We start from the raw sequence: 14,941 nt of genomic DNA, 5'->3' as shown, positions 1-14,941 counted from the left end.
AGGCTGCATAATAATGACTGCAAACTCTATTTATTGTTCTGAAGATTCTTTATATTTAGTCTTGACTTGCAATACAGTGATTGGGTGTGGAGTACATTATGCATAGGGGCTAAGTGCCTTGTTCATGATGTCACAAATGTAATGAAGGGGGATCTCGAGTACTTTACACTTTTCTGTGACCTGACATCAAACATGCCACTTTTCATTAGTAGTTCAAATCCTCAACCATGATTCTACTACTACCTTCACATGAAGAAAACAAAGTAAATGTTGTTTTTTACTTACAAATGCTGCCAGAAGCTATCTGCATTGCCAAGAATCGTTAACTTCTGTAAAACACCTTGTAATATGATAAATGTACAGTACCAGTCAAAAGTTTGGAAACATTTCTATTTTTAATGTTTTTGAAAGAAGTCTCTTATGCTCATCAAGCCTGCAGTTAAAAAAACAAACAGTAATATTATGAAATATTATTACAATTTAAAATAATGGTTCTCTTTTTTAATATACTTTAAAATGTAATTTATTTTTGTGATGCAAAGCTGAATTTTCATCAGCAAGTACTCCAGTCTTTGGTGTCATATGATCCTTCAGAAATCATTCTAATATGATGATTTATGATCAATGTTGGAAACAGTTGTGCTGCTTAATATTTTTTTTATAACCTGAGATACTTTTTTTCAGGATTATTTGATGAATAAAAAGTTAAAAAGAACTGTATTTATTTAGAATAGAAATCTTTTGTAACAATATACACTACCGTTCAAAAGTTTGGGAACAATAACTATTTTTTTTTTTAAGAAATTAGTACTTTAATTCAACAAGGATGGGTTAAATTGATAAAAGGTGATGGTAATGATTTATATTGTTAGAAATGTTTTTATTTTGAATAAATGCTGTTTTTATGAATAAATGCTGTTAACGTTTTACTCATCAATGAATCCTGAAAAAAGTATTCCAAAAAAATATATTAAACAGCACAACTGTTTCCATCATTGATAATAACTGAGTATCAAATCATCATATTAGAATGATTTCTGAAGGATCATAAGACACCAAAGACTGGAGTACTTGCTGATGAAAATTCACAAAAATAAATTACATTTTAAAGTATATTAAAAAAGAGAACCATTATTTTAAATTGTAATAATATTTCATAATATTACTGTTTTTTTTTGTTTGTTTGTTTTTTTTAACTGCAGGCTTGATGAGCATAAGAGACTTCTTTCAAAAACATTAAAAATAGTAATGTTTCCAAACTTTTGACTGGTACTGTATGTGAGTTCAATAAATTATAGTGGTGTAAGCAAATGAGCAATCAAGCATTGCTGACCAATAGAGTGATTGCTAATGATATTGCTTATTATATCAACACTACGTTAATATTTCAGTAACTTATATTTCAGCATTGCCAGTTACTTTGTCTTTTTTTGCTCTGCCAACATAAAGAGTTTCAAATGAAGGTACAGCAGAATGACATTTCAATTCTGAATTCTGAATCAGTGTCTTTGAACAACTCGGTATGAAAGATTTAGTGACTCACTCATAAAGGCAGTTGTTTCACTCCTGAATCCTTTTTTTTTTACGTACGAACAGAATAACTTACTCATAAAGACATTCACACTTGTCACCCCCTACTGCTTTTTTTATATTAGGTTGCTGAATATGAGAAACGTACACTGAATGCATAAACATATCAATTTGTTTACCCTTTTTAATGTATTCTGGGTCATATCTTGATTAGTTTGGTTCATGGCTTTGAGGATGTAGAAACGTCACTCAACCTGTCCATCTGGTTAATATGACCTATATTCTACCTAGAGATGAATTTAATATGTTGTACAGTTTGATTTGATTCACAGCCTGTGTCATCCACAAAATAAATCGGAAGTTTGTAAGTCTATTTATTTTGCCATTCTTCTAACTATAATTGCAATGGTATGTATGTCAGAAAAAAAAGTATAATTGTGCTGGGTGCAAACCTGGGTGCAAATTGACATTTGGGGGAAAAAAAAAAAATATATATATATATTAAAGGTGCAACAGTTCAAATTACTCGTGGTTCGGTTTGTATCTTGGTTTTAGGGTCACGGTTTCGGTATGATTTGGTATGTGCTATGTCCTGGGGGGAAAAGGACTACTGTCAAATTTAAATAAAGAAAATAAGAACAAATAATCTAACTACAAGCAACAGCACAAATAAATGCAATAGAGCAAAGATACAAATAAAATAAACAGTGTTTTCCAGGGTTTGTCTTTTGTTGTTTTATTACCATTAAAAACAGACAGCAGGAATATTAGGCTGCTGTCCCTTTAAGAGATAATGCACGGATCCAGTACACACTGAAACTGATACACATGCCTCGACTCTTTTATTCACTTAAGACTAAACCGACTATGTCTGCTAGGATACTTACCAAGACGGGCATGTTGATAATTTTTGTGTGAATTTCTCCGTTGAAGCGCAAGAATTGAATGAGGAATCAATATTTTCGCGCTCTTTGAGATGCGGGTTTGCGTGCTTCAGATGAGTGCGCGCACAATCTTCTCACAGTGCGCTCGAGTTCTCAATCGCGTCTTCTGGCTCTTAAATGTTTAAATTGGCAAGGCTTAAATTAGTTTTGTTTAAACAGATAACAATGTGTGCTATAAAGGGTATCTCCTGCGCTCGCGCGTTATTAACACCCGGGTGATGACGGCATAATTGACTAGTCGTATTCGAGCACACGGCACTCGCATTGAACAAAGTTTACAAAGAGTGAGTGTTTTGTCCATGTTTTTTTTTTTTTTTTTTTGATCATCGCTGTTGTAATGTATTGGGAACCCAGGATGTGTATCCATCGACAGAAACATGCATTAGCAGAACTTTGTCTGTTTTACGTGCTGTTATTCTCAATAAACCATGTTATCGATGTGTCATCAGATTTAAGATGAACCGCGGTGCAAATGCGTGCCGAGACGTGGATGGAGAACTGCATGGTTTGATTTATTTTTGTATTTTTTTTTACAGAGAACCGCTACACCCCTAATTGATATAGATATATAAATGGGGTGGGGTATGAATGAATTGGCTTAATTTCTTGTTTTAGCTTCAGTCTTTGAGGAGCTACACATGAGGCAGACCTGAGCTCTACCGTGAGCTTGACTGTGATTAGAGTCACAGCTGACACTTCAATCAGGATGTCTGTGGGGAGCAGGACCTAAGACTGCTCAATGAGGGGTCAGAGCAAAGGTCAGGCCCCGCGGTAAAGTGGATTACTCCAGCAGTGCTTGACTACATCGATTCCTGAGAGTGGAAACAAGCATTGCAGGGATGTGTGACTTGCACGCCTGCATTCAACTCTTTTTTTTTTTTTTTTTTATTCAGAGAGAATTTCCTGTTGAAGCCCCATGTGTACCACCCTGATTGATTGAGTTTGAGAAATAAATAGATTAAGCATTAATAAGGACATTTAACAGTAAAAATGTAATCAATTGATAAAAAACAAATCAATGATAGGGATAGATAGGAAGCAGTAGACAAATAAAATATATGATTATAAACCACTTTATTAAAAATGTTCAGTGATATGTATTTATCTTAAAGTTCCCCCTGTTCTCTAATGATTGTATCCCTTAAAACTCGGCTTGAGTGTAACTCTACACCCTTGCCTCATTTAGTATACATGGTTCAATGAATATGCAAATAATCCCGCCTCCACTCACTCACTCCAGCTCAGAGATCCATTTGTTGACGATCACACGCTGACCTGATTGGTTACAAGGTAGTTTGTGATGATAGAAACACCAGCGATTTCAAACCCTGTTTTTGAGACTGTCTTTGGTTCACTGCAGTTTTAAAGGTAAAATACTCAGCAATGGAGTTGACTTATGAATTTGCACATGATTTGTCTTAAAGCATATTAAAATCACCACATGGACAAATAAACAACATTAAAAGCTTGATTTTCACCACAGGGGGATTCTTTAAGAATTGCAAATTAAATGGTTTTCAAATGATCAATGTTTTTATTAAATTCTTATTTTTGATTGTTAAATTATCTACTTATCCTCATGTCTATATATCTCATGATTGGTTTAGTTGATTCGTTATTTTTGTTTTGTAATTGATTTATTGATTTCTTATTGATTTAGTTCCCACATTACTGCATGTAGTCTCAAATACATGTAAATACATTTGGATTTGCTAAATTGGATGTATTTTATATTGGTCCTGGAACGACAACGTTCTGGTCCAACAAACACCCCTAGTCGTTACCCCAACCCTAACTTTACAGAGGAAATTATTGATAATATTGTTGCTCAATCCCCAATGCTAAGCATAATGCTAAAATTCAAATCTGGTTGGTTTTGCCATCCAGTATGTGCCGTCCAGATCTGAATGCATGAATGAGATTTCAGAGCTTTGTCAGAGGGGAGAATTAAAAGCGCACAACAATTTAATTAGAAGCAATATTTATGACCTTTTCCCTTAAGAAAGTTTCAGGTAAAGGTTCGTTCTGTTCGTTCTTGTCGCTGACACCCACTAATTTAAGTTTAGCCATCCACAGATCTTCACAATAGAATTTTCCCCTGTGTGAACAGCTCATATGGTCCTGACATTCAGCAAAGGTCATAAGCCCTGTTTAACACCAGGTGTTGCATTTCGGTCAGTCGGATCACTGGTGGACGATGCTAAATACAGGTGTAAACGGGGTCTAAAATGTTTTGAGCTTGTCACTTTCGACCACTTCCAGACGTAGTTGAAAACACATTTTACCGGATTGCTTTTGAGGTGTAAACCGTTCATGTGATCGAATGTGTTTGTACAACCACAAAAGATCGCCTACTCTCTGCCTACTGACCTAATGCGGAAACATTATGGGAAGTGCGCTAACCAGGCGGGATTTAAACTTTGTTGCGCATTTTCTCCCATCCCTAGACTTGTATGTCAGAGCAGAAACAAAAGCTGCTGCTCTCCTTATGTTTTTCCAATGTCTACTCTTGCAAATATCACAACCCAATATGTATGAACGCTGCAATAACATCCACAAAATTATTTGTGGCCTCTCAACATCAGAATTTTCCATGCGAATTTGTTATTTGTTCTGTTCTAGGGCACCAGTGACTTTTGTGTCTCTCCTGACAAGTTCATTGTCAATCAAACCAAAGACTCCTTAAGTGCAGGTAAGTAATATTTCATTACTTCATACGCCTGTGTCCTTTCCATGAACCAGATCTTTTTAGCACAGACAATTAAAGGCATATGCATCCACTTTTATACCATTTTATTTATTATAAACGCTGCAACAACAACAAAAAATAAATGTCCCATTTTCAGGATACTGTATTTTAAATATAATTTTGTAAAATCCAAATAAGCTTTACAGATCTTTATTTGAAAGGGTTTAAACAATGTTTTTCATGCGTGTACAATGAAGCAAAAACCATTACTGCACATGCACCAGTGGAACAGTCCATCAGACACTAAACTAGTACTAGTAATTTACATCTACAGTACATGTAATTTACATGACTGGTTGCTTAATACTGAATAGGTCTTGTATTTGGGTGGTCATATTGTAATGTTCTCATGATTGAAGTCATAACATGATGGTTTCCAAATCGATTTCAGGTAATAGCACAGTAATTTGGGTCCGGAATCTCAGCACATTCTCAAAGAAATGTTTTATAACTGCCATTTTTTTCCTATTTTTCTCAAGAATGAAGCTCAGAATATTTTGTACTCCCAAAAACAATACTTGAGAATGTACTTGTATTTTTCTTAAAGTTGTTCTGAAGACAATGCTTAGTTAGAGTTTGAATTCCCTAATAAAATGTTCCTAAAAAAAAAAAATCCTTGTAAATAATCGTAAAAATTAGGATAAGCTTCCAACTTTCTTAAAACTATAAGCTTGTTTCCGCCACAGAAAAAAAAAGTAATTGCGACTTTTTTCTCACAATTGCAATTTTTTATCTCGCAATTCTGACTTATAACACGCAATTGCGAGATATAAAGTCAGAATTGCATGATATAAAGTCACAATTGCATGTTAGAAAGTCAGAATTGTGAGATATAAACGCGCAATTCTGAGGAAAAAAGTCAGAATTGCGAGTTTATTTCTCGCAATTGTGACTTTATATCAAGATGTAAACTCGCAATTGTGAGATAAAAAGTCGCAATTATCTTTGTAAAAATGTTTTATTCTGTGGCGGAAACAAGCTTCCATAAAGGTAAGATGTGTAATTAATTTATCACGTTGTTTCACATATTAAGCTTTACATCATAACACTATCTACATACAGTGTTGGGTAAGTTACTCTAATAAAGTAATTACTACCTACTAATTACATCTTCAACAGTGTAGTTAGATTACGGTACTATTTACTCTCTCTGAAAAGTATTGCATTACTTATTACTAATTACTGTCTAAATCCTATATCAACCTCAACTGGTTGAACAATACAAGGATTGACATAATTATATAAAATTGCACAAATTATTCTTGAGCTGACCAAAGTATTTTGATGTTAAATATTGTTTTATGTAGAATTGTTCTATGCAGTGTTTAATGCAATTACATCAGAATTGACTGTAATCCCTTACTTGACCATTTCAAGGGAAAAGTAAATAAATGCCAGAAATTAATTACACCCAACAATGGCTACATATTATACATATTAATATTACTAGAGATGTGCACCTGTACTCTTAAGTGACGCTCTATTCGATAATGTAAACAATGATCAGTCATGAGTCAAATAGGGACCTCATTGTTAATTTTAGAATTACAACAATTTTCAGGCACATTCAGCACTTATGAGAGAGTGCAAGAAATATGAATAAAGATGGAGTCCAAATGAATCCTACATATACCACGCAATCTTTAGACGGGCTCTTAAAAATATTTCAAATACACAGTGCAGTAAAAATGCCAGTGGCAGTTAAGTAAGGGTTAATGCCCGACGAGGTGTCCATTATCAGGTATTAATGGACGACGGCGAGGCGTGAACCGTCCGACGCCTCCGCCGAAGTCCATTAATACCTGACAATGGACACCTCGAAGGGCATTAACCCGCTTATACCATGGTCACTTACGAAAGAAAGAAATATTTAATCAATTAATAATACTTTAATGTGTTTTAGAGTAAAAATCGTGAGGGTTTTTATTTATTAAGTCGAGCGCACTATTTAATATCTCCCGTATACAGGCGTTGCCAAGCAACGTGGCCACAGCGACCCGACCGCAGCAGTTGATCAGTGAGTTTGAGCCAGCGCAATCATTTAGAACTGTCATCAGGCAAATTGACAGGACGACCTTTCCTAGGTGTACATTATCACTTTTTAACGGACACCCTGCAGCCAATCAGAATCGAGTATTCACCCAGACCATGGTATAACAAAAGTTCATCTGCAAGAACCGTATATTATTATATGTATTCATTTTAAAGAACCTTTCAAGAATTGCACTCTCATCCTTACGAACTTCTTACACTTTATTTGAATGAATCTCCTAACTTCTTTCTTAAGAAGGTTTTGGTGACATGGGCCCCTGAATGTTGACTTTGCTTGTGTGTCCCCTGCAGATATAGTGCACTATTACCTGTACTGCAGCCAGAGTCTTCCCAATCCGTTCCAGCAGGTAAACGATTCAATTCCTCCCTGAACTCCTGACACGAGCAATTAACGGAGCTTACAGATTCATTTGACCTCTAATTGAAGCGAATACCCATGTTAAAGCCATTATAACGTCTCTGTAAAAAAAAATCTGCGTGGCTAATTCAATTATGAATAGGCGATATGAAAATATACTTTGATCAAAGAAGGACTCTTTTGTCTGTAGTTTTGGGATAATTAGATTTGTCTGGCTTTCTCGCGTCGCCTGTGGGAATCCTGCGAAAGCTTTTCCACTGATTTAGACATTTATTCTGTGCTGGTTAAGCTCCTGTTTTGGATGATCATCTATTACAGTAAACGTTCTGAGGGGAAATCATGAAGCGAATACAAGACAGATGTAACCATTAACCATATTTAAGCCCTGAATGAGTGTTAATCCAGATGTAAATACATATTCTCAGCAGGGATTTATGCCCTTTTACTAGTCGTTGCATTAGCATTAGCATTAGCATAACCTATGGCATGTATGTGTAGTAAGTAGTTATCCTTTAGCTCACATGTTTTGCTGTTGTTTCTGTGCTGCAGTCTCTGACCGTCTTCCAGAGGTCTCTGACCACCATGCAGATACAGGTGCAAGGTTTGCTGCAGTTTTCTCTCCCTGTGTTTCCAACTGCAGAGGTGAGAGTGCTGTCAAATATAGATGAAGAGTTCTGCATCACATTCTGTACCTTCTTTTTCTCCAAACATGATTCATTTCTCCTACATTAATCATTTCAGAAAGATCTTCTAGGAATTCAGCGTCTCTTGAACTCCTCAGAGTTCAATTTGCACCAGCTCACCGCCTCGCTGGACTGCCGTAGTCTTCATAAAGTGAGTCATCCTTGTATGAAAAAGAATATTTTAACAGTTTGTTAGTCTGGATCTGGAATAGCCAGACTTTTACACTGTAAAAAAAAATAAAAAAATAAAGTACAATCAACTTGGAAGTTTCAGTAATTTCAACTTAAATTACATTAAACTGACTCTTAAAAAATTAGTTGAATCGTATTTAACTTAAAAAAAAGTTGAAAGTTGTTTAACTTATTTTGATGAGATAAAACAATGTAAAAACATATGTTGTCATAACTTATTGATCATATACTTTTTTTTACAGTATACCTATCACCAGTTTTCACATTATTTTAACCAAAAACAGCCACAATGACAAATGTCCCCCAAAAAAAACTTTTTTGTTGTTGTTTCAAAACACGTCAATGTTGTCTTTGTATTCATGTTGGTTTCATGGGGTTTAAAAAATAATTTATTGAATTTCAGTTAGATATGAGTTTTAAAAGCATATTATACCTTGAATGCATGCAAGTGTAGACATGTTCATTATTATTTTTGAAAACTTAACATAAATTAATAAATCATACATCATGAAGTCGTACCACATTACACTTGTATAACCTCAACTAACCTTGCCTTTTCATAAAAAGGTAAAATTATCTGATATTTTAAGAAATTTATGGCATAAGGGTCTCTGTTTTTTTCTGCTTGTTGGTCGCACCACTTGACTTTGATTTTTACAGACAAAAGATTTTCAGATATTAATTAGCAACGAAGCAATTTTGTATTTTTTCCCCTAAAAAAAGTCAAACTACTTAAGGCAAGACACTACAGGCATTTTTTAATGCACTTGTTAATTTTGAGGCTTTCCAAAACATGTTGTTTCAGACTAGTGGAAAGAAAAACATCCAAAATACACTTTTAAGTTTTTATTTTGTTACACCATATCTACATCTGTAGATTTCAATTACAATACATATCTTTAAAGGCTGTTTTCTAAAAACCAGAAAACCAGAAATTTTAGTATCACTTACATACACCAGAATGTAGTTTTATTCCTATCTATATTCTGAAGGTGTGTGCACAGTGTTGACATATAATTTGCCTGATTTTATTCCTAAAAACATGGTGAAATATATTTTTTTCCTGACATTTATTTATGGAGTAATAAAAAGAGATACCCAAAATGCCCTCTGTAAAAACCTTTGATTCTAATTCATCAACAAAATGAGACCTGGCTCAATATTATAAAAGCTTTCGATTTCAGATATATGCTGTTCTTTTGAACTTTCTATTCATCAAAGAATCCTGAAATAAAAATAAATAACCGTTTTCAACATTGATAATAATGAGAAATGATTCTTGGTAGTGTATTAGTTCAAAAAACCCTTATTCCCCTGTGGAGTCATGTTGATCTAACAGCGTTGTGGTTGTGCAGGACTATCTGGAGGCTCTTCTGGGCGTCTGCTATGACGGTGTGGAGGGGCTCCTGTACCTGTGCCTGTTCTCTCTGCTGGCAGCCTGTGCCTTCTGTGCCCTGCTGTGTGCCGTCCCACGAGCCTGGACCCTCATCGCCATCAGGTACCATTCCTGTTGTGTCACTGCGGTGCATGGCATCGATAGATGTCGCTGACAGGTGCTTTGCTTGTTCCTCAGGGACAGGGATTATGATGATATGGACGAGGAGGACCCCTTTAACCCTTCGAGGCGCATCAGTGCGTATAACCCCGGCCGAGCTCAAGTTCACAGTTTCTGCAGTTACAGCAGCAGCATGGGCAGCCAGACCAGCCTTCACCCTCCGCTGCAGGCCGCATCCAGCACACCGGAGTACATGTGAGTGTGTGTGTGTGTGTGTGTGTGAGAGAGAGAGAGCTGTTGTTTTCTCTCATGCTTGACCCACTTATCTTTCCTCTTCTCCTGCAGGAACCAGTCCATGCTGTTCGAACGAAATCCTCGCTATGAAAACGTCCCATTGATTGGGAGCGGTTCACCACCACCATCGGTATTTACTGAGTAAATTTTACTCAATCGTTGTATGTTCGAGGAATTTCACCAACTATTGATTTTTTTGAAGGATTTTTCTTGCAGAAAATACAATTATTAAAGGTATAGAGGAGGATTTTCCCGAATTTTGGAACCGCCCTCTCCACTTTTTGAAAAAATGCACATGCGCAACACTCTACCTGCTCCCGAGAGGGAACGCCTATTAAACGTGTGCACGAGCTAATCATAGCTTACATTAACTTTTACTAGCAGTGATTTTAAATGGATTTCTCCAAATAGCATGCCAAACTTTACCTGTCAAGTAGAAACTTCGCGACTGAGACATCAGTGGGAAGCCCAACCTGTGTTTTGAGCGCACGCCATCGTGTGAATCATGTGCACGAGCACGTACGACGGCCTTACGTAAACATATCACCAGAATGATTGACACTTAGGAGGACCAATGGTCTTGATGATCCACCCGGAAAAAGAAAATCCTCCGCTATACCTTTAACTGGTAATTCTCAACTCTGCACGAGCCTGATAGAAATTCTGGCTTCAAATTAAATCAAAGCAGGGCTGTTTTTAATTCATTTTCATTAATAATTTAGCATTAACAACTAATAGTAATTTCTCCGTATTCCCTGTCTATCTGTCCCTAAAGGACAAAAATAAAGCCACATTTTTTATACTGTGATACATCATGATGTGTATCATATCTTTAGGTTGTGGTCGATGTTTAGCACTATTCCAATTGCACTATTCCGTGTTTTCCACAATTCCACTTTTTCTCGCAGATCATGTAAATATATTTTGGGTCTTTTTTAAAAAAAAAATTAAGTCAGTTATTCATTAATCACTTATACGCTACTGTTCAAAAGTTTGGGGTTCAGTAAGATTCTTTTAAAAAAAATAAGAATAATAATGATTTTATTAAGCAAGGGTCCATTCAAGTAATAGTTTATTCCTGTCCAAATATGAACATTTCCTGATTATTTACTCACCCCCAGGCCATCCTAGATGTATATGATTTTCTTTCTTCAGCCGAAGAGAAATTAATGTTTTTGAAGAAAACATTCTAGGATCTAACTGGGATCAAATTTTTGACATTCGAAAAACCATATTTAGACAGCTTCAGATGGCCCCACAAGACCCCATGACCAAATTATCATATTAGAATGATTTCTGAAGGATCATGTGACACTGAAGACTGGAGTAATGGCATTTAATATTGTATACATATCTTACAATATTACTGTTTTTTTTTATCAAATAAATTCAGTCTGGATGAGCATAAAATACTCCTATCAGAAACATTAAAACCTTTGAACGGTAGTGTATATTCACAATAATTCTTAATTCTAGCAGATATTTCAGCATGAATGAAATCGTAATGTTCTGGTACTCATGTAGCTTTGTGTGATTGTGGTGCACAAGACCATGAGAACTGAAGCTTTAAAGCAGATATGGAGCATTACTGCCCCCTAATGTTTCCTTTTTTTTACTGGAGTATCCATGCAGATAGAAAGGGGAATCATGAGAAATTACTATTAGTTAAATTAAAAATTAAAAACAGCCCTGCTTTGTTTTATTTCGAAGCCATTATTTCTATCAGGCTCGTGCAGATTGTGAGGTCTAAGATGAATCATAAGTGAACACGGGTGTAATTGAGAGGATCGTCTTCTGAGTCGTGTTGGTTGATGCATCGCAGAAGGCGTAAAACTCATCAAAGGACAGTCCTCTGTCTAATGAACCGATTCCCTGCTTCATTTTTAACTGTCAAGACGCTGTATTCACACAGAGATATTTCACAGCTAATTGAGTTCTTTTCCTGTCTTTTATCACATTTGAAGTTATATCCCCAGACATTTAGAAACAGTAAGTGAGCCCACTGCCCTCCTCCCTACCGTGCTTCTGCCTTCCTTCAACATGCCTTTGTCCTCATTTCCTTCATCAGACGATATCTTCACCCAATCCATTAGCATTATGTACGTCCCTATAAAACTTAAGAGCACTGAGCGGTTTTTGAGGTTGTTGTCTTTTGCTTTTTTTGCCCAGATATTCATCAGTATGTTTTCCCGCTCACGTCTTTTCCTGCACTAATACATCACCTGAAGGCTCGTTCACACATACAGTGATTTTATTTCGGGAGGTTTCCAGGCATTACCTTTGTGTTAAAGGAATAGTTCACTTTAAAATGAAAATTCTGTCATCATATACTCACCCTCATGTTGTTTCAAACCTGTATGAATTTCTTTCTTCTGCTGAACAGAAAGGAAGATATTTAGAAGAATGTCAGTAACCAGACAGTTTCTGGGTCCCATTGACTTCCATAGTAGGAAAAAATATACTATGGAAGTCAATAGTATATGCGTCCGAATTAATTAAGGTTTAAACATTAGTTTTCACATCTTTAGGTTTCATCTTACTACTGGAGCTGTTTGCTAACTTTCAAATGATTATTAAACAGCAAGCACAAACTATGCTATCCAGTGTCCGAATTAACTCACTCGTTTTCATTCACTCCTTCAAGTGAATTATATTAGTGGAGTAATGTAGGGAATAGTGAATGAGGGTATAGGGGGCGATTTCAAACACAGCTAGTCTTCACTTTTATTGGTCACTGCACTGTTCATTTGCATAAAGCCACTGGACACGCCCACTCCGCATCACAAAAGTTTGCTTTAGCTCATTTTGCCTCAAAGTTTCTCACTGCAGATCACTGTATGTGTGCGTGAACAAGGCTTGAGGGTCTTTTGCCTGTGGCTTTCACACATGCCATTATCCAAAGTCGATCGAATACAGTGTTTATCTTCCTCTTTCTTTATCAACTGCAGTATTCACCCAGCATGAGGACCACTTACCTGTCCATGACTGATGCCCAAATCAGACACTTCGGGACAGACTTTCAAGTGTAGGTTTTCTGGGGTCCTCTTCCCAAAGGAGTCTCTGGCGGCGTGAGATGAAGATTAAAATCACTCGACGTCTTCGAATAATCTCAAAGGACACGTGGATGGTAAAGCACAAATATTTAATGCGCATTAAAGGGAGTTCTCAAAGAGAACTGAATGCCATCCAGACCTTTAAAGTACTCTTCTCATCTAGAAAGGCAAATGATACCTCAGAGGTTTATGGGTGAGCTCTGATCACGTGTAAATATTCGCTTATTCTCCTCAGGGGCTCGTCAGATCATTGATAAATGGTTTTCTGTGACAATAATGGACTGGATCAGAAAAAGATCTTAAAGGGATAGTTCGCCCAAAAATGAAAATTTAGTTATACTTACTCACCCTCAAGTTGTTCCAAACCTGTACGAGTTTCTGTTGAGCACAAAAGAAGATATTTTGAAGAATGTTGGTAACCAGACAGTTTATGAGACCCATTGACTTACATAGTATGAAAAAAAAAAACTATGGAAGTCAATGTGCGCCGTCAAATGTCTGGTTCCTGACGTTCTTTAAAATATCTTCTTTTGTGAGTAAATCCACAGGTTTGGTGAGATGTTTAGGTGAACTATTTCTTTAAATGTCTTTGAATAATAATACTTCAGCTTAGGTTGTGCAAATGGCAATTAATAGCTCAAAATAATCTCTTCACTTAAAAAGAAAGGAAAAAAAGCGATTGCATTTTACCACACAAAGGCCTTGAGCTCCATAATGAGCCTTAAATGAATATTTCTCAGCACTGGTTAATGATGTAGCCTGAGAGAAATGATCAATTGGATGGCTTTCTGCGATCTGACAGACTAAATGGTCTTGAATATATTTTGCATGAGGAACAAGGTGTTTTGTTTGGTGCCTCTCGTTAAATATACTTCTGTGTTGTGATCATGTGATTTCGCCTCGTGAATGTCTGTATTCTAGTAGTCATAGGTCTGCTATCCATTCCAGACAAAATTCACGAGGCTCACGGCACACAACAAAGATAAATATGAGTCATTTTCTGCAACAGTAGATATGGGGATGAACAATTTGGATATGTAAATCGCTGACAGACTGTTGTTTGTTTGGTTCAAGCTTCTTGATGTTGTTCTTATGCTTCTGTACTCATATCAAACAAAGCTGACGAAGCCTATTTTTCTAGGTTAAGCATTTTAGTGTTTCTACGGATGTACTGTAGATATGGCCATTTCTAAAGAAATGTCTTTATTAAAGGTTTTTTTTTTTTTTAAATGCTCAACATACTGCTGTTTATACAGACAGCTGTTTATGATCCCAATGAATGAAAAGGAATACAATTAGATTAGATGATAAATGTTGAATTCTACCACTATATTGTCTTTATTTGTCTACATTTCTAAAGTGCTGTTTTTAATTGTTTATGTAATGCATTTTTTGTGTCATTTAATTCAATAAATATTTTTTTTTTAATTAAAAATCATGTTTTATTATTCTTAATTCATGCTTCGTGTTCAGTGCTCGCTGTGTGAAAATATGGTTTGGTATGAAGGAAATATTACTCTGTCAACCAAATATTTTTTTGCAGAGCTGAAAAATAAATAAATAATATATATTAGATAGATAGATAGATAGA

At 35.8% G+C, this 14,941-nt stretch overlaps 1 protein-coding gene across 2 annotated transcripts in view; it reads left to right on the top strand.

The window, feature by feature from the left end:
- ttyh2l (tweety homolog 2, like) overlaps positions 1-14,781 on the top strand; it is a 38,683-nt gene extending 23,902 nt beyond the window's left edge. The window contains exons 7-15 of one of the 2 annotated variants that reach the window (XM_079865267.1): positions 5,097-5,166; positions 7,567-7,622; positions 8,183-8,275; positions 8,375-8,467; positions 9,864-10,006; positions 10,082-10,258; positions 10,349-10,427; positions 12,262-12,286; positions 13,246-14,770. In XM_079865267.1, coding sequence (XP_079721393.1) covers positions 5,097-5,166; positions 7,567-7,622; positions 8,183-8,275; positions 8,375-8,467; positions 9,864-10,006; positions 10,082-10,258; positions 10,349-10,427; positions 12,262-12,286; positions 13,246-13,286 — 777 coding nt within the window. In that variant the 3' untranslated portion in view covers positions 13,287-14,770. Of the gene's footprint in view, positions 1-5,096; positions 5,167-7,566; positions 7,623-8,182; positions 8,276-8,374; positions 8,468-9,863; positions 10,007-10,081; positions 10,259-10,348; positions 10,428-12,261; positions 12,287-13,245 lie in introns of both variants that reach the window. The other variant, XM_079865266.1, reaches the window with a different exon arrangement.
- Positions 14,782-14,941: the final 160 nt, after the last annotated feature.

The sequence above is a fragment of the Squalius cephalus genome, assembly GCF_949319135.1.
Source record: "Squalius cephalus genome assembly, chromosome: 1".
NCBI lineage: Eukaryota > Metazoa > Chordata > Actinopteri > Cypriniformes > Leuciscidae > Squalius > Squalius cephalus.
This window is presented reverse-complemented; position numbering and strand designations above follow the sequence as displayed.